At 37.1% G+C, this 23,801-nt stretch overlaps 1 protein-coding gene across 3 annotated transcripts in view; it reads left to right on the forward strand.

Moving 5' to 3' along the window:
• Positions 1-23,801, forward strand: part of LPGAT1 (lysophosphatidylglycerol acyltransferase 1) — a 115,047-nt gene that overhangs the window by 84,881 nt on the left and 6,365 nt on the right. For all 3 annotated transcript variants that reach the window (XM_043568243.1, XM_043568242.1, XM_043568244.1), the window contains one exon: positions 21,295-21,401. In XM_043568243.1, coding sequence (XP_043424178.1) covers positions 21,295-21,401 — 107 coding nt within the window. The remainder of the gene's footprint in view (positions 1-21,294; positions 21,402-23,801) is intronic.

A 23,801-nucleotide genomic window follows, 5' to 3' on the forward strand; every position in this document is an offset into this window, starting at 1 on the left:
ACCCTGAGAGATACACTGTTCTTTACAGAAATTTAATAAAAAAAATTTATTGTCTAACCAGTGTTAGGAAAAGGGAAGGACTTAAGTTCAGATGGGAAAGAGAGGGGAAGTGAAAGGGGCAAGAAAGAGTGAGGTGTCTTGGCATCAGGATAGTTTTGAGATTTGCAAGAAGCTTGTGAGAATGGATGTGGGCCATGTCTGTGGCAACTGCCAGGGACAAATCTCTATCACCCACGGGTTGACTAGGTCTCCGCCTGTATTGTTCGAGGCCATCTGGACACCCTGGGAGATAGGGAAAGAAAGATTGGTTTTTTGTTTTGGTTGGGGTTTTGGGGGGGAGTTGTCCCCCCCGCCTCCAGTTTTCTCAATTCTAAAATAAACTGTTTATTGTTTATCATGGAGTTTTCCTGGCGGGAATAACACCATAGAAATTAAAATAAATTTAAACAAACATGGTACTCCTTACTCATTTTTTTTTCCTGTTCTCAGAAAGATTGGTTTTTGTTCCAACACTCCAGTTGTTTGGTTATATTTTAAAAGTTTTAAACAAGGATGAGATGTTTCCAGTTAGAATAAGAGACTTAAAATGCAACATTGGAAATCACGTATATACAAATGTGAATAATGTAAATAACTGAGGTTAAATCTTTCTCTTTTACTGTGGGGTGGTTGGCAAGAAAAACTAAACAGCGCTGACTACTTAAAGCAGGGAACAGGTGCTTTGAGAGATGGAAAAGGTGCTCAGGAAACTGTATAGGCAGATTTTAAAATTATTAGTGAATGTACTTTTTCCCTGAAATTTAGCATAATTTTTCCAGAACTTTTCTATTAAGCCATATGTACAAGCCAATTTTGTTTCGTATCATTTAGAAAGTATTTATTTTCTTCCCAGCTCCAGCTGACTTTTTCTTTTAATAAAGCACCACATCAGTCTTAGAGAATTTAATTGAAATGATTACTTGAGATTATGGTGTAGCTGGGCAAGTTGGTACCGTTGCTAGTTTTTTTCAGTGTGATCTAGGGTATACATGTGAGAGTCAAAAATAATTATTCCATTCTGCTCAGCATTTATCAGATGCCACTTAGAGTATTGAGTGTATTTTAATTGCTCTATTTTAAAAGAAATAATACGGCTGGTAGAAAGTTATGAAAATACCTAATACTGTATATATAAATCCTACAACACGACTACCACTTAAAAGACCATTTTAGATCAAATCAAAGCAAATTTGGAGTTGGTAATAATTAAATGAAACATAATTCCAAGAGAGACTACCAGTGGAAAATATAAATAGGTTAAGGAAAACTTTAACCATCAGTAACCACTAAGTCTGTAATAAGTTTCTGTATTTATGAAGTACTTTTACCACATTTTAGGTATATTTCATGGAGGACAGCAACTGTCCTTTCCCGTGTGATACATCTGTGCCTCTGGGTGACTGGGGTAGTCTTAGAACACTATAACATTCCTGACCATCAGAATTTACTTGTCATCATTGATTGTCATCACTTATTTAACATTAATCAGTAGTTGGGCCACTTTTTATTTCTTTGATACATTTCTTTTCTTGGAAATTATTATCAAGGCTGCCAGGTAAATTCTGCTGCCTCTTCTATACCTCATTGGAATATACAGGTGTAGGGAGATTTCTGAGCAAAAAAAGGCATTTTGGGGGTCGCATGGCTGGTTCAGTCAGAGGGGCACTTGACTCCATCTCAGGGTCATGAGTTTGAGCCCCACCTTGATTTAGAGATTACTTAAGTAAATAAAACTTTTTTTTTAACATTTATTTATTTTTGACACAGAGAGAGACAGAGCATGAGCAGGGGAGGGGCAGAGAGAGAGGGAGACACAGAATCTGAAACAGGATCCAGGCTCTGGGCGGTCAGCACAGAGCCCGACGCGGGGCTTGAACTCACTGACTGCGAGATCATGACCTGAGCCGAAGTCGGCCGCTTAACCGACTGAGCCACCCAGGCACCCCAAAACTTTTTTTTAAAAAAGGCATTTTCTCCTTCAGAGTAATTCCAGTCATAATGTATTAGTAAAACCAAATACTTAGAAAACATTTAGTCTTTATTTAAATAAGAAAAGACTATCTAGATTCCCAGAATGTACGGCAGAACATTCTTCTAGGTTTTAAGTTTCTGTATTGATGCTTAGGAAAAAGCATAAGAGTGCAATAGCTTATTTTAAATGTTCTGAAATAAACTATTTTTTTCCCAAGAGCAGTTTTCTACATTGTGCATTCACTTCTTCTTGGGTTTATATGTAAACTTTTAGGATTTCTGGAAGAGACAAACCCTAAACATGTATGTTACTCTATGTTATAAAATACTTTCCTAAAATACCACATAAATGAGAAAGTAAAAATTTGTGACATGGTTGTATGTTAGATCCCATCTTACAAATAGTGTTGTTATCTGTCAAAAGCCAAACTTTTAAGGCAAATGTTTGGAGCTAATTCCTTAGAAAATTTGCAGTAAGTGGTAACTAATTACCCAGACCATTTTGCTAATTAAACCCAATGCACACGTAGCTCCTCAGGCAAACCATCGTAGGACCTTACTGGCTAGAGGTTGCCCCAGCTTCAGTGACTGCATTGTTTAGGCACCAAATGATATACTGATTAAAAAGTTTTTTAAAAACCATAAAGCACCTTACAAATGCAAAGTGCCATTATTAAGGTATATAATGTGTATGGATTATTGTCAAATCCAGTGTTAGTAAATTAGTGTTCCTTCCCCATCTAAGCCACTTATTATTTTAAGAGAAAAGAGGTCCTTTCTTATTCCTTACTTTCCAATATTATGTATTATTTAACCAGGGGAATATTTTTTATTAGTATGCATACAACCACATTATTGATCATTTTCAAAAGTAATGCTTGTTTTAAAAAAGGAACTAAGGCTTAATTATGAGAAACATTTGAGGGAACATTTTTTCCTCCCACTTTCCCTTTTATGTTATTACTGTCACACTGGAAGACAGCTTATTCCTATTAAAGAAGTAATTGGCACAGTGTGCTGCCGTTAAGAACTTAATAGGAAAATTAAACATGATTAGATTTTAACTACAGGGATAGAATGTTTATAAGGATAAAAGCAAAAGTAATCTATATCCTTAATATAAATGTCTTCACTCCAAAAATAAGACATTGAGTTAGAGAAAATGATCCTCTTGTGCAGAAGTAGTTTATATTTTTATTTTAAAAATTTTTAAAGGTGTTGCTTTCACGTCTTATTTGATTGGAATTTTGGTTACTTTGGAGAAGACATCCATTTAAGGACTTTGAGCAGGAACTTACTTTCGGTTTTGGAGGGAGGGAATTCATTCAGAAAATGATTATTTGACTAATTAATATTTTTTAAGAAAATATGTTCACTAGGGGTGCCTGGCTGGTTCAGTCAGTAGAGCCTGCAACTCTTGAGCTCAGGGTTGTGAGTTCGAGCTCCACACTGTGTGTAAAGATTACTTAAAAACAAAACCTTGCCATTATTTCCCTTTCCAGTTCCATACCCCTTCTTTCCCACTATCAAAGCCACTACCGTAATTTGTGTGTAACCTTCCTGTCCTAATGTTATTACACAGAGACATTTATAACATATAATGTTCTGTATGTTATTAAAAATGTATACAGTCATATGTAGTTTATCATTTTACAACATGTATTTTTTCCACTCTGTATTATTTCCTAGATCTTTTTGTTTTTACACTTATGGTTCCCTTTCATTTATTTGAACTGTTAACACGCTATTCTGTTCCCATGATATGATTGTCACACGTCATCTATTCATTCTCCTACTGTTGGATACTTGCTTCTTCAGTATTTTTGCTACTATAATAAACAATGTTGAATGAACATTTTTATACCTCTTTCACTAAGCATGTACTTGTGAGAGTTAAAGTAGGGCGTGTCTCCGCCCAGCGGTAGAAGTGCCAGATCATAGGGTATGCACATTTTTACCTTTATTGGGTAGAGCCAAATAGCTCTCAAAGTGGTGACATCAGATTACAATCTCATTAGCAGTATAGAGATCACCTCTTCCAGTATATATGTCAAAGTCATCACCTTTAACTTTTTCAAATGTGATACACTTGAAATGTTATATATTATTTAGCCCTCAGGTTTCATACGTATGAGGTAAGTGTTATAATCCTGCAATCTGATAGTACGATCCACTGCCATGAAACAAAGATTAGGGTGAAGCTAGCATCTTTATCTAAGCATTCAATCGCTGTTAGAAATCTTACTGGTTTGCTCATGGCTGTCTGTCTTTCACATCTAGAACTGAACCCCCGTGAGAGCAGATACTTCATCTGTCTTGTTTCACAATTCCCAGAGCAACGCTGGCATACAGTGGAAATGCAATACTTATGAATGTACGAAGGCTAAAGTTTATGCTGTCTAGACATGCACTGTCCAGTTATAGCAGCCACTAGCCACATGTGACTGTTGAGCCCCTAAAATGTGGCTAGTCTGATTTGAGATGTTTTTTAAGTGTAAAATACACACTGAATTTCAACAACTAGGAGGAAAAAGGACTCTGAAATATCTCATTAATGATTTTTGTTGATGACATGTTGAAATGATAATATTTTAGATTGGGAGGGTTAAAGGAGTACATTTCTCTAATGCTGTTAGATGCCTTCTGTTATGTACTTTGTAAAACATTAAAATTATTTTCAGAAATAAAAGTTTGCAACTATGGGAAATGTTTCACAGGGGGAAGATGCTGTTCCAGCATGCTCCCATAAAATTCCCTTTTTATATTTCCCTTTAATATTTGTTTTTATGTATGCTTTTAATGTAGCTGTGGCCGTAATAGGCATAAAAGTTATTTGTATGCTACTTTTTCCCATAGAGCATTTTAATGAACATTGTACCCATACTTCCTATGTACTAGGTGTTAAGATTATAAATTTTGTAAGTATTTTAAAATATTGTTATAAAGTCTTTACATTTTTAGTGCCTTTCCAAAATCCTACATAGTATATACATTTAATGACCCATTTCCCTATTAGTCATAGACTTGTCAGATTTTATTCTTGACTTTTAATAATGCCATGCTGAATATATTAGTACTTACATATAGCTCCCTCCACCCCATGTTTTAGATTCCTTTTATAGTAGATATTTTTAACCTGTTATTTCTGATGTTAGCTTGGAGAGTATTATTAAAGTTACATCTGAATGGGGAAAGTGATTGTCAGAGAGATGAGGGAAAAGTGTATGAGAAAAATTACCGACATATAAAAACAGTACATTATTTTGGTAATTTTATGCATAAACCTAATATATTTGTGATTCTGGTTTTCCTTTCTGTTTTTTTCCTTACTTCCTAAAACAACAAAATTTAAAAATCACAAGTTTTTATAAGTTTTAGAGGCTATAATTTCAGAAGTAGTTTTTCTCTCTAAAACTTTTCTTATGGAAAATATCAAACCTATAAATTCAGCCCAGGTACCTATCCTACTCTTATGGGGAACGTTGTTTTCCCTATGCTATTTCCCAGAACCTGCTGGAATATTTTGAAGCAAGTCTCAAATATCCTATCATTTCATTTATAAATATTTCATTACATATTCTCTAAAATATAAGAGTTCTTTTGTAAAAAAACATTACATAGTATCATACCTAAAAGTGTTAATAACAGTTCCTTAATACCATCAGATATCTAGACAATTGTCAATTTTTCTGAATTATCTCATAAGTGATTTTATTTATTTATTTATTTATTTATTTATTTATTTATTTTAACGTTTATTTATTTTTGAGACAGAGAGAGACAGAGCATGAACAGGGGAGGGTCAGAGAGAGAGGGAGACACAGAATCTGAAACAGGCTCCGGGCTCTGAGCTGTCAGCACAGAGCCCGACACGGGGCTCGAACTCACAGACTGTGAGATCATGACCCGAGCTGAAGTCGGATGCTCAACCGACTGAGCCACCCAGGCGCCCCTCATAAGTGATTTTTTAAAAACAGTTTGGATTCAATTAGATTATAATTGGTCAATATATCTCTTATGTTTCTTTTTATTTACTGATTCCCCCTCTCTTTCTTTTTTCTTGTCCTTGTAGTTTATTTTTGAGGGTACCAGATTATTTGCCCTGCAGGCTGGCTACAATTTTTATTTTGCTGATCGTATCCTGTGTATTTCTCTGTCCCTTCTGTTTCCTGTTAATTGGGGGGTAGGGACTAAAACTTCATCAGATTGAAGTTTGAATTTGCTTGATAAGAAATACTTCATAAATAGTGATACTTACTTCCATCAAGATGCATAAAATGTCTGGTTGTCAGAAATGATTTTTGAATGCTTTTATTAGCTAAAAAACTTCAAAACAAATACATCCAATGCTTTCAGGAAAAAATGATACTTCCTCATTCCATCCCTTTAACCCCGTGATGTTAGGAACTTCATTTTAGAATTGGGGCCTCTTCTGGCATGTAACACATAACAAGTATCAATTTTGCCTAAAATACCCTCCTAGTGATCTTATAGGAAGGTTCATAGCCTTATATTATTTCGTGAACCATTAAAAAGGGTTTTTCCCTGTGTCCCAAACTATAAAGGTGTTGGAAATGTTCTAAACTTAATTGAGCAATGAACTATATATCATCCACTGGGATGACTGGTAGTTGTTTTAGTCAGGGTTTCTTCAGGGAAATAGAACCAAGAGGATATACAGAGTGATCTGTAAGATGAGGTTCAATCTAGGAATTGGCTTTCATGATTGTGGAGGCAGAGCAGTCCCATAATTTGTTGTCTGCAAGCTGAAGAACCACCAAAGCAAGTGGAAAATTCTGTCTGAGTCCCGAGGTCTGCGAAAGGGAGGGCAGGAGAGGCTGATGGTGTAAGTACCTATGTGAGTCTGAAAGCCCAAGAAGCAGGACCACTAATGTCTCTAGGTCGGGAAAAGACAGCTAAGCTCAAGCAGAGAGAGCAGACTCACCCTTCTTCCACTTTGTTCTATTCAGACCTTCAACGGATTGTGTGATGCCCATCTGCATTGATGGGGGCATCAATCAAATCTTCTTTACTAAATCTACTGATTCAAATGTTAATCTCCTCTAGACACACCCAGAAATCATGTTTACCAGCTATCTGGGCATTCCTTATCCTGGTCAAGTTGACATGTAAAGTTAACCATCACAAAAGTCTACATAGAAAACCCAAGAGACTGAGTTGACCATCTATTTATAGAGTTCAGTAATCTTCATATAAAATCACTACAGAAAAATCATTGGTATCCCTTATCTTGGCAATAAATAGGAAATACAATTTTTTAAAAACATACTCTTCCCAGAGGCAAAACTATAAAGTACCTAGCAATAAAACTTAACAAAAAAATATATAATGTTTATTTTTCATGAAGAAAAAATACAAAACTTCATTGAAGAACATAAAAGACCTGAATAAATGGAGAGACTGTGCTCATAGAGGGGAAGACTCAAAATTACAAAGATGTCAGTTCTCCCAAATCAATCAATAAATTTAACATAATTACAGTTACAAGAGGGTTTTTCTGGAAACTTGACAAGATTGTTCTAAAGTTCATTTGAGAGAGCAGAGATAACGGAACATAGCTAAGGTAGTTCGAAGACGAAAGAAACAGAGGAATACTTCCTACCAGATGTCAGGGTTTAATGTAATTATGAGGGCAGGGCCAGATCAATGGAAAGATTTAAAAATCCAGACTTATTTTGGAACTTCTATATGATTTAGTAAGTATCACTTATCAGAGGAACATGAACAGACTATTCAACAAATGAAGTGGTTTGAGACCATTGGTTTTATATCACATATAGTGACTACCATAGAGTTGCTATTCAACTGTGGACAGACAACACCTCTGGTGGGGAGGGAGCTTTCTTCTCATTATAGTATTTGAAGTTTTTTTTTACAATGTGAATGTATTAATTCTTCAATTTAAAACCTAATCAAAAAAAGAAATTGCCTGTAGAATTTAGGATTTTGGTCTAATAGTCCTTTGCATAATTTCAACAAACGCATTTTCATCAGGTAGTTATAAGTATTTAATAAGTTCACATGTAAAATAAATATCATTTGGGGCACTTGGGTGGCTCAGTCAGTTAAGCATCTGACTTCGGCTCAGGTCATGATCTCACAGTTTGTGAGTTTGAGCCCTGCTTTGGCTTTTGTGTCTCTTTTTCTGTGTTTCCCCCACTCATACTCTGTCTCTCCCTCTCTCTCTCAAAAATAAATAAACATTTAAATAAGTTAAAACATATATATATAAGTTAATAGATGCTAAATAGATTTTACCCCTTTAAATCCGGCATATTGAAATACTCAAATTGTATAGTCTAGATTTTCATATTCTAGTGCTTTATCCGTAATTTAAAAGTGAACTTTAAGAGGCTTAAATTTCTATAATATATTTTTGGTGTAAAAGTTGGAAGAAAGTAGGATAAAATTAATATGGTGAAAATCAGTCATTTAACATAATGGGGACCAAATTCCAGGTCACCTTTTCCCAGTAACTGTAAGTCTAAAGTAGTTCACGCCTAAGTGGTGCACACTTAGGTACTAATGATGCACCCTTAGAGGTTTACCACCCTCTTCCCCAGCCCCCAAATTACCCATCTGGGAGTGAGGTGATAAGAGTGCCTCTTGAGCTAAAATTAGGCTTTCTTTTTTCCTAGCATTAGGAAATAGTGTCTTGTCTTTAGTTTTTCTTTTCTTTTTTTTTTTTTTTAAACATTTTTTCTTAATGTTTATTTATATTTGACAGAGAGACAGAGTGCGATCTGGGGAGGGGCAGAAAGAGGGGGAGACAGAATCTGAAGCAGGCTCTAGGCTTCAGGCTCCACAGAGCCTGACGCGGGGCTCCAACTCACAAACTGTGAGATCATAACCTGAGATGAAGTCAGACGCTTAACCAACTGAGCCACCCAGGCACCCCTGTCTCTACTTTTTTTTTATGCTAGGGTTTTCTCTATCCTTGCTTAGAATTATTGTTCATTTCACCCCTACTTCTGCTGTGTCTAATAATTCTCTTCTTCTTCCTGTCTGCTTTTTTTCTCACCTCTTGTTTTCTGTTGCTTTGTCTCTGTATCCTAGCCTCTCCCTGGAAAAGCACGGACATTTTTGTCTTCAGTCACTGTTCAGAACTTATAGTTGGAAAATGGAAAGTTACACATTAAATTCAATCTTCAAGTTTTTAGTTCTGCTTGGCTGTTTTTATTAATGTTCACCACCCACAAGTTCATTCTTTTCTGTACCCACAGGTTTCCCCTCCCCCCTTTCCTTTAAGAAAAGAAAACAGTTTGGCAGCATTTAGGATGCCGGAGGCATTGGTCTTAATTGAATTTTGACTGAATTGTGGGTTGAATTCTGTATTTCTGTAATGAAGTTGAAATTTGAAAGAGGTGAACCATCATTTCAAGTGAGATAAAATCTTCATCCTCTACTTAGAAGATAGACTTAATTTCTTCGCAAATATTTATAAAAAGTTATACACGGAAGAAATTTTGTACTGTTGACATAGTCGAGATAAAAAACCAAAACCTATAAATCTAATTTACTAAGTTATTTTCAGTACGTGAATCTGGACATAATGTGATTTGGAGAACTAGGATGAGCTTTGGAAATGAAGAGCCCTCTCCCCACCTCCCTAGCCCGGTGGAGTTCGCCCTCTCCTTGTCACTTTTTGGTCTCTTCAGGATCAAGCACAGTGACTGCCACTGGTATTCAGAAACTATTTTTGTTTTCTAACAGTTAATTTAGTGTTGTTAGAAATATTATATTCCCCAAATAAAAAAAATTCTTAGCATTTAATTTTTGATTGAATAATGGTTAAGCATAACTCTCACTGAAGATCACTATCTTTTAGTTACTTGAAGTCAGTTGAATCTGAGAAGTGGCAGGGCTAGCTAGGTCTTTTTGTCTAACCACTCATTTAATGCAGGATCACACACACACACACACACACACACACACACACACACACACAGTGACAAGTTACTTAAATATAGACTTCTCCAGGATCCTGTTTTTAGCCCTCTTTTGTCTGTGGAGGTTGAGTTCATAGTAGAGTAAATAGAAACAGCCCCTCTAGAGTCTTACTGCTAGTTCTCAGCCCTTCTACCAAGTTCCAGACCCTCATTTCACTCTCCCTACTGGGATAACAAGTTGTTGTTTCTGCAAGCCTGGTATTTCTAACACTGAACTCACTTTCCTTCACACAAACTTGTTTCTCCTGGATGTCTAAGTGGGATTTATGCTGATATCATTCTGCCCTCACCCAGAATGAAAATTTCGAATTTCTTTGACCCTTCTAGTTTTTAATTCTGCATCTCAAATTCAGCTACCAATTCCTATGAAGGAAACCTCTGCGATGTTTCTATTTTTTTTTTTTTTAATCTAAATACCACAGACTAGTTCAAGCCTCATTACCTTTTACTTGGAGTGTATTTTCTTATTAAATATTCCCTTTATTGATATTGGTTCCATCTTAAGTCTGTTTTACTTATTTTACTGCTATATTCCTCTTCCTACAGCATGATACCTTCTTTTTCCTTTTTCCTTTTTATTTGTGTTTTGTTATAAACATTAGTGGGACAATTGGCATGATTTGGATGAAGTTTGTAGATTTTAGATTAGATAATAATATTGTATCAGTGTTAATCTCCTGATTTTGATCATTCCATTATGGTTATGTAAGAGACTGCCCTTATATTTAGAAAATACACATGGAAGTATTTAGGGGACACTAATTTACTCTCTAAAGTTGAAAACTCATATGTATATGTGTCAGAAAGATATATATAGAGAGAAAGAATGTTAACATAAAGCAAATGTGGGAAATACTGATATTTGGGGAATCTGAATGAAGCATATTTGTGAATTCTTTGTACTATTTTTACAAATTTTTTTGTGAAATTATTTCAAGATTAAAAATTTTAAAAAGTCAGGGCACCTGGGTGGCTCAGTCGGTTAAGCATCCAACTCTTGGTTTCGGCTCAGGTCATGATCTCACGGTTTATGAGATTGAGCCCTGCATTGGGCTCTGTGCTGACAGCGTGGAGCCTGCGTGGGATTCCCTCTCTCTCTCTCTCTCTCTCTCTCTCTCTCTGCCCCTCCCTCCCCTCTTTATTTCAAAATAAATAAGCTTAAAAAAAAGTTTTAAAAAGTCATTAGAGAGACAGGGAGAATTCTCTGTGCCTTCCCCTCAATTTTTCTGTGAACTTTAAACTGCTCTTAAAAAAAATAGCCTTAACAGTAAATTTTTAAGTTATTAGACTCATGGAAAGTGTAATAGTGTGATTCTCTTAAGCAAATATACCAGTGTCATGTTTTGCTTACTTGATAGTTCAGTTCACTCAACAAGCATTTATTAAGCATCTTACTGTGTCTCAAAAGATACAACGTGAATAAAGATATAAATAAATTTGAGTTCTAAACAATGCCACTTCATTGTTTATACCCTCACGTGGCATGTTGGTTTGCTATAGTTTTGATTATTACAAGGAGCAGGGCTCAAGGAGAAGGGGTCCCAGGCTAAATTTTTCCTGACTATGAAAGGAAGCAGTGGCCCATGTGTTATTTGCCTTCTCTCCTTCTACGTAAACGTTAAAGTTACTTGAAATTCTCTCCTATATGACCCTACATTTGCTGACTTAGAGCCTTGGTTTATCCATGTATTAAAGTGGGTACAAGTTTATATCTGAGTTACTGAATTCTGTTTTCAGATAACTGAGGGTTTTTTTTTTAACGTTGCTAGTGGATTCAGGGGGAAGCTATAAATATTACATTTTAGCATGTTGAGGGTGAAGGCTTGAGCAGCTTACCTCAGGACAGTGGCTCAAAGCAAAACTTCTGGAACTTGAATGCTGGGAGATACTCTGATATGTTCAATTTGGCAGTTGCCTGTTCTTGTCCATAAATCTGCTTTTGGTGACAAGCAGTTTCTGCATTTCTGAGTTATTCTTATCACACCCGTCCTGGTGGGTGTCACTTAACTACACCCGTGGTACTGATGGCTGTCTACACATGGCACCTCATAGGTTTTATAGTGGTGGATTACTTTCATTTTAAGTCAGTTCAGCAAGCTCGAGTTCCCACAAAGGATTGGGCACTGATTTACGCACCAGGTATGCAACGATGAGGACAGCACAGTCTAATAGAGGCCATAGACACATGAGAAAATACGTAGAACGTAAGCTAATAAGCATAGTTACAAGGGACGGAGTTGGCACTGAGAAGGAATTACTAACTGTGTAGGAGAAGAGGAGGAAGAAGCTGAAGGGGAAGAGGACAAAGGGGAACAGAGCCAAATCCTTCTCCCATAGTAGGAAGTCAGTGAATAAATTTGAAGTTGGATAATCTAGAAATAGTGGTAGCAGCATGTTTATAAGCAAGATGGAGGTAAATGGCAAAAGAAAATTGAAAAGGGCTGTATCTGAGAAACAGGTATCTCAGTAGGGAAAAAATAGGCCTATTATTTTTCATGTGAACCTTGTAGTACTCTGACTCTTGAAAACTATATGCATATTGTTACTTTGTTAACAACTAAAAAAATTTTTTTTAAATCCTCATTACTTTTTTAGGCCAACTGAAGTGAGGCCATTTCCACGTATCCTGTGCTATAAGTAGACAACACACCCCCTTCCTTTAAAGTCACACAGAAGTTCTTTAAATTCCTTATACAACATTGACCATATTCTGGCAGTAGAGTATTTGTTTACTTTTCCCTCTGCTAGATTATTAGGTTTTTGAAAGCAGGAACTGTGCATCTCAAAATCTTCCTCAGTGTTTATTAGCTCCCTTACTTGGAGTTGGCATAACTGAATCGAGGATTTAGCCATGTTGTTTGTTAGCTAGCTCCCACTTTGGATTCTTGGTACCATGAAAATTCAAATGTTCTAACAAATATATAGAGGTGCCAGCTGCTAAGCATTATTTATATCTTTTTTTGCAAGTGTAATTTATCTAGTGCTCTTAAATCTGATTCAATGGATTTTGGTAGAATACTCTATTTAAGAGCGCGTTCTGGGGGCGCTTGGGTGGCTTGGTTGGTTAAGCATTGCACTCTTGGTTTCAGCTCAGGTCATGATCTCACGGGTTTGTGAGTTCGAGCCCCACATTGGGCTCAGCACTGGGCATGGAGCCTGCTTGGGATTCTATTTCTCCCCCTCTGCCCTCTGCCCCAATCGTGTGCTCATTCTTTCCCTCAAAATAAATAAATAAACTTTTTTTTTAAGAGCACATTCTGGATTACTGATGATTAGAATTTTTGTTTCTTGAAAATTAGGAGCTAGTTTCTAATTTGGATAGCTACTGGTATTGGAAAGATTTATTTCTGTTATTTATTTCTTTATTTCCCACAAGAACTCCTTTTATTTGATTCCAAGAGGACTGGTATTGAGTGCATTTGATACTTTGCCATATTAGGGGATTAGTTGTTTTAATATTTTAATCCCACGGTGATCAAACAGAGTAATAAAAGTAGATTGCTCTTGAGGGAGCATTTGGTCTGCCCTTCTGGCTGTCTCCTCAGGCCTAGAGAATGTCCAAGCTGTTCTAGGCAGATGGTAGGGAAGGTTTTCTGTTAAAACACAGCCCCATTTCCACACTCACCCCCACTTAAAGCAATATATACTTCACCAGCGTCACCAAGTTCTTTCAAGAGTCCAGTTGGTAAATCCAAACTCCTCTGTTTAATTCAGCCATATTTTTAGTCACTTTTCTCCTTATAAGGTGGGGTTTTTAAAATTTTTTTAAATGTTTACTTTTTGAGAGAGAGACAGAAAGGGCACATGAGCGGGGGAAGAGCAGAGACAGGGAGACAGAGGATCCGAAGCAGGCTCCACACTGATAGCAGAGAGCCCGATGTGGAGCTTGAACTCACAAACTGTGAGATCATGACCTGAGCTGAAGTGAGATGCTTAACCAACTGAGCCACCCAGGTGCCCCTAAAGATGTTTTAAATACTATTTCAAGATGTTCTTTAGCCCTATGGCTCTTGGTAAGTTTTCCTTAGGTTGATTAGGCCTGATTTTATATTTACAGAAATAGTATATTTTTATAAGTCAAAAAGTAATGCAAATAATTCCCCAAACCATTTGGCTTCTATTCAGTGTGGTAGAAGTGAGTAGTTTAAAGAGTGTTCCTTATACTGCAAAACTGTGTTAAGATAGTATTAAATTATCTAAAAGTAAAAAGTCAGTAATTTGTAATGCCATTTAGTTAAAAAATAAAACCCAGTTTTTAAATTTAAGTTTTTAATTTTAAAACATTCCTGGAGTTTCTGGATGAAGTTAACCAACTTTCCTAACATTCCAAATATTCAAGGGTATCTAATTTGGAGGAAACAAATGATTACATTTTCCTGAACGGTTAAATTCACCGTGTGGCCCTGGGCACACCTTCCTTGTACCTGGAACTGTGCTGGCTGGAGTTGTGAGGCTTTCTTCTGCCTGGACTCTGCCCCATACATACATAGCTCAGGGCTCATCCAGAGACTTGAAGTTGTGACTCCCCGCTCTAAATTTTAAGCCTCCCCATGTGGCACTAACTGGGAATTTCCCTCAGGTAAAAAGCTGGAAGAAATGGAAAACTCGCCCAGTACCGTTCCTGCCTTGCCCGTGTTGACTCTCCTCCAATATCTGCCTGTCTTTAGTCACTCTCCAGTGCGCTCTACTAATTACTTTTGGTGTTCTGTCCAGAATGTATAACTGGTACCTGTGAACTCCTCGGCCATTATAAGAGGCAGAACTCATCTCTTGTCTCATTTTAGTGGATATTACAAGTCACAGGGAGAGTTAGAGCTAACTCTCAGATTTTTAAGAGGTGAAAGTATAGATTTTGCTCTTGAGTATGCCCGCGTTCACTTTTTTGGCCTTTTAAGTAGTACCGTGTTGTGCCAAAGTTACTATAAACATTGGCACTGAAGTCAAATGGCAGTACTTAGTAAAAAGATGTTTATCTGTATAATTCAGAATATTTTCATTAAGATTAATATTGAAATGAAAACACAAGAGCTCTGTATACTTAAAGAGAACTCCTAGATGGATCCCCAAGAATATGTCCCCAAATTTGCATATCCCGGTTGTGAAACATTGCTGGCTATCCGCCAAAGCAGAGCCTCTGACTTTTGCTATTCTCCAGTTTAAAAATCTTTCCATGAGAGGCATTCTCATAAATTGCTGGTGGGAATATAAATTGATATAATCTTTATGAAGACAATTTGGCCACATTTTTCAAAATTACTAATACATTTAGCCATGACTTAGCAATTTCATTTTGGAATTTTACCCTGTAGATGCACTTGTACACATAAGAATGGACATTTGCATAATGTTCTTCATTGCCACATTGTTTAGAATAACAAAAGATGATGGGGTGCCTGGGTGGCTCAGTCGGTTAAGGGTGTGAATTTAGCTCAGGTCATGATCTCATGGTTCTGAGTTGAGCCCTGTATGGGCCTCTCTGCTGTTAGATTGGAGCCCTCTGTTTCCCGCTCTACCTGTCTCTCCCCAACTTGTGCTCAGGCACCCGTGTGTGTCTCTCTCTCAAAAATAAATAAATGTTAAAAAATAAGAATAACAAAAGATGAGACTCTGTCTATTATTAGGAAATGATTAATGTTTACTGTGTATTAAGAGACTACAGTTAAATTAGAAAATAATTTTAACAACAACAAAATATTTTTAACAGAAATGATAAGGAAAATATAAAAATTTATGGGATATAGCATAATCTGTGTCAAGAGGAAAATTTATAGCCTTAAAAACCTTCTGTTAGAAAAGAAAAAAACATGAAAATCAGCGATTTAAATGTCTATCTCGGAAAGGTAGAAAGAGAAAAGCAAATGAAATACAAAGATAGTGGAAAGCAGGGAATAATAATATAGGAGAATTTCTTGAAATCGAAAACACACAGTAGAAAGAATAACACTAAAAAAAAAATTTTTAAGCACTATAAAATTGACTCCTGGCAAGGCTGATCAAGAAAAAAAGAAGGCCCATATTGCCAATATCAGGAATGAAAAAGTGGACATTACTACAGATTCTATAGTCATTAAAAGGACAAAAAAGGACATTAAGTATAATTCTTCCAGAGCATAGAAAAGGGGATACTTCTGGGCTTGTTTTATGAAACCAATATAACTCTGATATCAAAACCTGAACCAAGGATAAGAAAGGAAAATTTACAGGCAAATTTCTTCCATGATTATAAATCCAAGACTAACCCAGCAATATATAAAAAACATATCAGATTGCATACCAAGAACATATATTCCACAAATGAAAGTTTTGTTTAACATTCAAAATTGGTCAAAAAAAAACCATTCAAAAAACAATTTAATTCATCACATTAACAGAATAAAGGAAGAAATTATAAAAACATGTCAATAGATGGAAACAATTGATGAAGTGTTAACTGTCATTCATGATAACAAAGAAAACACTTTTAGCAAACTGGAAATAGAAGGGGATTTCTTTAATCATACTAATGGTATCTACAAAAAAAATCTTCAGTAAATGTCACACTTAATGGTAAACTATTGAATGTTTCCCCCATGAAAGATGAGAAATGAGAGGTGCCTGGGTGGCTCATTCGAGTAAGCGTCTGACTTCAGCTCAGGTCATGATCTTACCGTTTGTGAGTTTGAGACCCACATCAGGCTCTGTGCTGACGGCTCGGAATCTGTGACTCTTTCTCTGTTCCCTCCCCACTCATGTTCTGTCTCAGTCTCTCAAAAAATAAACGTTAAAAAAGTTTTTTTTTTAAAGAAAGAGGAGAAATGAATGACAAGGGAACTCGTTATTACCAGCTCTAGTCAGTGTTGTCAGTATTGACTAGAGTATTACCAGCTCTAGTGACAAGAAAAAGGAATCAACAGTGTAAATATAGAAAAGGTTAAAAAAAAAAGTCATTATTTGTGTTAATTCCTCTTCCTACCTGCAAATTAAGGTTGTAAGTTTGCTTGGTGGATGTAGACCTTCAGTCCTCATAATATAAATGGCTGTTTCATACAATAGGTACCTAAAGAGACTTCTCAGACAAGGCAAGAGGCTAGGAAAAGCTACTTCACACACTGACTTAAAAAAAAAAAAATCTCCCTTTCAAACCCACTTTAAGTAGAGATAGTGGCTTGAGACAGGGGAGTTTGGCCTTTTGCAGCCAAGGACAAAGATGTAGCAGATGAGACAATGTGAGCTTAGCATTGTATGGTGAACAGTGCCAACATTTTTCCATAGAAATATGTTTGCCTAGTGGCTAAATTCTGTAGGATTCCATGTCCACTGCAGGTGGGTCAGTCTATCAGAACAGCCTGAGGAGCTTGTACAGCCTATGTAACTTTCCCCCATAGGGATCTGCATTCTTAGTTAAAATGGGGAGAAGAAGGGACGCCTGGGTGGCTCAGTCGGTTAGGCTTCTGACTTCGGCTCAGGTCACGATCTCGCAGTTTGTGTGTTCAAGCCCTGCGTCGAGCTCTGTGCTGACAGCTCAGAGCGGGGAGCCTGCTTCAGATTCTGTGTGTATGTCTCTCTCTGCCTCTCCCCTGCTCGTTCTCTGTCTGTCTGTCTCTCTCAAAAATAAATAAATCTTAGAGAAAGTTTTTTTTTTAATAGGGAGAGGAAAAGAGGAGACATTAAAATTCTTGGACTATTATTTCTACTTTGAGAATTTCTTATAATTCAAAGAGTAGAGAGTTACCCTTTGAAGAAATGGAAAGACAAACTTGTTTAAATAGCCAAGGAACTGACCCCTCATTTGAAATTTTATCTCCATGTCTCTGCTCCTCTGAGTATTTATTTCATTATTGATATTAAAAGAATCTTTAGAATCTCTGTCAGGAATTCACCTCTGTAATACTTGGTAACAACATTTATGTTTTTATATGACTGGCTTGAGGCTGACTTCATATTGCCTCACTGGTATAGAAACACACACGCATACACTGTATGTATAGAGTATTACGCTGTGTGAAAAATGTGTAGAGTATTACGCGTATGAAAATAGTCATGGAGGGGTGCCTGGGTAGCTTGGTTGGTTAAGTGTCCAACTCTTGGTTTCAGCTCAGGTCATGATTTTCCTGTTCGTGGGATTGGGCCCTGCATTGGGCTCTGCACTGGCAGCATGGAGCCTGCTTAGGATTCTCTCTCTCTCCCCCTCTCTCTGCCCCTGCCCTACTCGCGCTATTTCTATCTCCCTCGAAACAAATAAACTTTAAAAAAGAAAAGAAAAGAAAAGAAAATAGTCACGAACTGTCAAACTCTTATAGCAACTTTGGGTCCAGTTTAATCACTACAACTATTGCTGAAGCCAGAGAGCTGGAAAACACAGCTACTTGCCATGAGTGGTCTGGCCTTTAATGACCCCACCACCATCAGTACCAATACCAAGTTATGCCACTCCCCTGTGCCCAGTAGTGCGCATGTGTAACAACTTTGTAAGGTAAATAATACTGTTAACCCCATTTTACAGATGGAGGGACCGGATCGTACAGAGGTTAGGCAATTTTCCCCAGGTCACATAGCTGGCAAGTGCTGTTGAGCCAGAATTCAGCCCCCGGCCGTCTATCCCAGAGTCTATACCCTTAGTCACTATGCCACACTACCTTCTGGGATTATTTTAATTGGGCCCAAAGAACAAAGATTCTCCATATATTAAAAACAAACAAAACAAAACAAAAAAGCTGTACCGTTTGTGGAAGGGGATCTTGGCCCCAAAGTCTCAGTCTCTTACTTTATTGAGGCATATGAGAACATGAGAGTGCAGAAGTAAACATTTTAATTTGAAAGAGATCTTTCAATTACTCAGCAGTATAAGCACTGAAAGGGCTAAGAAATATAAGCCTATGGGATGATTTTATGTGGCATAAGTATTTCAAGTATTTTTTCCTCTTTAAAAGTTATGACGTTCTTTAATGCATCTTTTTGTTCAAAGCAAAATAAATGCTTTGAAATGTTCTTTCAAAGCAAAAGAAAATCTAATTCTGGTAGGGGATTTTATAGTAGCAAGCTGAAACTTGAAGTTTCTGGACCTCAGAATCTCCTACCCCATTAAAATATTTAATAGACCAAAACCCTTCTATATGACTGCTTTAGAGCAACATAGTACTATCCTTGGAGGAACAGAAAGGTGACTAAGGTTGGGAAAGTTATTTTCTGTGTAAATAAAACTATATTTTGGCTTTGAAATTAAAATTTTTAATCAAGACTGTGATTTCCTGAAACTGATTTTTTTTTTTTATGTTTATTTATTTTGAGAGAGACAGAGACAGCATGAGTCAGGGAGGGGCAGAGAGAAGGAGAGAGAGAGAATCCCAAGCACAGAGACAGCACAGAGCCTGACTCGGGGCTTGAACCCATGAGCTGAGAGATCATGAGCCAAAATCAAGAGTCAGATGCTTAACTGACTGAGCCACCCAGGCACCCTGCACTGCCTGTTTTTTAAATAAAATTTTATTTGATCATAACTATACCCCTATACCCATTTATTTCTATATTGCCTAAGGCAACGTTCACACTACAAAGCAGAGTTGAATAGTTGCAACAGGTACCATATAGCCTGCAAAGTCCAAATATTTTCTATCTGGCTGTTTAAGGAAAAGTTTGCAGGGGCACCTGGATGGTTCAGTCAGTTTAAGAGCCTGACTCTTGGTTTCAGCTCAGGTCATGATCTCATGGTTTGAGTTCAAGCCCTGCATTGGGCTCTGTGCTGACAGTGCAGAGCCTGCTTGGGATTCTCTCTTTCTCCTTCTCTCTCTGCCCCTCCTTCACTTGTGCACACATGCGCATGCTCTCTATCTCTGTCAAAATAAATAAACTTAAAAAAAAAAAGAAAAAGTTTGCAGACCTGACCTAGAGAATTGACAGACAAGAGCTGATGGCTGAATTAGTTACATATTCAGAGAAAACAATATGATTGCTCAATTCAGGGAAAACAAAAATTGAGCAGGAAAGGAATAGTAGCCTTGATTTACTACATGGTTTAGCTTTGAATATATGTACCTGATTATAACAATGTAAACTTCTAATACTGTGCTAATTAAAATTACGCACACTGCACTGGGAAGATGGGAAGGACATGAATGTGTGGTGGGAAAAGAAAGGAGCTTGATCTTCATCTTCCATAGAGGAGATCAGTAGATAGGCCCTCAAACTGAAGAAACATGGTGATAAATATCAAGATAATTGGTTAAAAGAGGTAAAAATCGATTCCTCTGGGGAGAGAGAAACAAAGGGCAGAGGGACAGGGACTGCTATTTTTCATACAAACAAACTTTTTGCAGACTTTTAAGACTGGGTACCTTTATGCTTTTGATTTAAAAAAATAAAATAAAATAAAGAGGGGCCCCTGGTGGCTCGTTGGTTCACTGTCTGACTCTTGGTCTCAGCTCAGGTCATCATCCAGGGTCATGGGATCCAGCCCTGCGTGGGCTCTGTGCTGAGCCTGGAGCCTGCTTGAGATTCTCTCTCTCTCTCTCTCTCTCTCTCTCTCTCTCTCTCTCTCCCCCTCCCTCCCTCCCCCACCCCACTTGCATGTGTACACATGCATGCTCTCTCTCAATAAATAAAATTTGAAGAAATTTAAAAGAAGAACCCCCTACCAAGAAACAGCAAAACAAAACAAAACAAAACAAAAACTTTTCAGAGTCAGCAAATGTATAGTATTTACCCAGCTACCCTTTTCGATCCCCCATCCAGCAGCTATAGGTCACTAGTCATCCCAGTCTGTTTCCTGTTGAGGTGGGACGCGTTCACAGAATCTTCACATTTGTGCTCCAGTAAGAGGTGGCCCTTCTCAGGACACCAGTATCTGTGCTCTAATTAGTGAAAAGGCACCAATTTAGGCAGATTCTATCTGGTTCACAGACATCTCCTCCCAAAGAACATGGCCAAGATGCATTATTCAGCATTCGGCCTAGCATCCGACTGCTCTAAATGTGTCCTAAAGTAGCTACACTTGAAAACTTCATCTGTTCTGAATACCGTTTCTTCTTAAACCCACAGAGGAAGACAGGCATTTCTCAATAATTATTTATAGATACTGGATAACTTACTAATATTTTTTCATCTTCTGGTGCTGGACCTAACATATGATAGGCTAGTGAATGAATGAATGAATGAATGAGTGAACATCTGTTGTGTAATCAACAAAATTTTAAAAACCAAGATGATCTGAGAAGCGGCAAAAACAAAGGCCATTTCATAACTTTCTTCAGCTTTTCAGTGACCAAAGCTAAGTTGTGTTTCTGAATGATTTCGATTCCTGAATTAAAGTAGTTTTTGCTTTTTTTCTAACTCTTCATAGGATCTTTCCAATTAAAGATGTACCCCTGGAGACTGATGGCCTCTCTGATTGGCTCTATCAACGTTTTATTGAAAAAGAGGAACTCTTATCACATTTTTATGAAACAGGTACAGAGTATCCTATTACATAGGTTTCTGAAGTTAGTGGTAGTTCCAAAGATGTACTTTGGGGGAGATAACCATTTTTTCCACTCTTCAGATACCCTAAAGGAATCAAAGGATTTCTACAGTTAAGAATTTCAGCTTAGAATATTCATAAGAGCAATGTTAGTGTTAAATGTATTCAGGCTTTTACTTCATCAGGCAATATGCAAGATCAAATGATGAGTAAACTATATAAATGGAACTAATGCAGGAGGGTACCAGTATGCAAAAGACTATATACATATACAGTTACATGGCTGTTTTATGAAATAGTAAATAACATTTATGATTTGGCATTGTGCTTACTTGATTGTTTAAATAATGCCATCATCTTGCAGTCATTTGAGATCGTTTTGAACTGCATTTTTATGCGTGGTTATTCTTTTCTTTACATATTAGATATGTATTAGATAATACATATTAGATATGTATTAGATATGTATTACATATTAGATATGTATTAGATAATACATATTAGATAAATCTTACTTTTTAAGTTTTATACTTATACTTTTCTTATACCCAACCTTACACTTTTCTCCTTGGGAGAAAAACGTCAATTTATCGTAAGGTCCCTTATCTGTACTTAATATTCTCTACCTTCTGTGAAAACTACAATGCGGTGAAAGGAAGGGAGGGGAAGGGAGGAGGAGTGAGGGAGGAAGAAAGGAAGTTAGGAAAGAAGAAAATTGGTAGAATGCTAGGCATTACCAAAGTGCTCTCACAAATAACTAAGTATATTGTACACTTAATTTCTAGAACTTACAATAAGAAGGGGAATAAAAAGGAAGAGAAGGTTGTTTTAAGTTTGATGATGGCTATGAGATTTTAGATGAACAGAAAGTGCTATATTCTTCCCACTTAGATTTTTTTGGTTCAGAATTAATGTTCCTCTTAAATCAGACTGTCAAAGGCCTGATGGTGGGCAAAAGCTGATACTGTTAATTACCGTTAATGCCTTTGTTTTTGTGTTTAGGGTTTTTTTTTTCACTTTACCCACAACAGGATTCCTTCCTGATCCTAACATTCCGACTCTGGGGCTGTGGACTAGTACATATTCTATGACAGGGGTTGGACGCTGTGCATGTCTTTAGAATTCTTAGTAAGACCCATTGAACAAGACATCCTTCTGCACCACGTACAATCTTTGGTCTTACTCTCAAAATTTCTTTAAAGATAAAGCAGGATAGATGTGTAAGAAGGCACAAGGTGATTAAGAGAAGAGAGTATCTCTTCTTTTTCAATCTTTATGTCTTGCTTTATGATATTTAGGCAAAATTACAGCAACAATAATGGAAGTCTTTTTTTTAAGAAAGCTATTTGTATAATAGACCTTGCAACTTGGAAGTGTTCTCTGTAAATTGCTTGTGAGAAGCAAATCCCCACATGAATCAGCTTACCCAAAGGGATTATCAGCAAGGACAAAGACTATTTGAAATGCTGAAGTGTTATCAAGATGACCTTAGGTACTATTGCTCCGAAGTAGTCTAGCCTTCCCTTCCAGAAAAGAATTTAAAGACATCTGTTTACTTTGTGTTTCTTTTAATATTATTAAGATATATTTCATAAATAATATTGCCTTTTGAAAATAATATGTGATTTACCACCGCTTTTTGCAAAAACATTTAACTTGTAAATAGAGGAATTAGTGTAAGTTATGTTATTTCAGAAAATATTTAATATCAACTTGATACATCCTGTGTCCTGGCTGCCATGGAGATCTGTAGGGTTCCAGTGGAAACAAGGCGGCCAGAGTGCCTGCTCTCATGCAGTTTATTTATTTATTTATTTTTTTTCAATGTTTATTTATTTATTTTTGGGACAGAGAGAGACAGAGCATGAACGGGGGAGGGGCAGAGAGGGAGGGAGACACAGAATCGGAAACAGGCTCCAGGCTCCGAGCCATCAGCCCGGAGCCCGACGCGGGGCTCGAACTCACGGACTGCGAGATCGTGACCTGGCTGAAGTCGGACGCTTAACTGACTGCGCCACCTAGGAGCCCCTCTCATGCAGTTTATATTCCAGAAGGAGACAGACAGTAAACAAGTCTGTAGCAAAAAGAAAAGATAGATCTGGATCATTACAGATCATGGAGAGTGCCGAGAAGGAAATAAACATAGTGATGAGCGTGATGTCCTTGGGTCGGGGGAGGGAGATGGATGGTGTTTTTTCTGATATTGGAAGAATGCAGTTAAACCTGCTATTCACTGAGATGAGGAGAAGCATCTCAGGTGGGGAAAATAAATGCAAATGTTCAGAGGCAGGAAAGGGGTCAGCAGTTTGAAAATTGTTATTTCAAATGAGATCTCTCTTCAGGAACAAAGGGAAGTCGCAGAATGCTTTAAAAAACCAACAACAGAAATT

The sequence above is a fragment of the Prionailurus bengalensis genome, chromosome E4, assembly GCF_016509475.1.
Source record: "Prionailurus bengalensis isolate Pbe53 chromosome E4, Fcat_Pben_1.1_paternal_pri, whole genome shotgun sequence".
Classification (NCBI taxonomy): domain Eukaryota; kingdom Metazoa; phylum Chordata; class Mammalia; order Carnivora; family Felidae; genus Prionailurus; species Prionailurus bengalensis.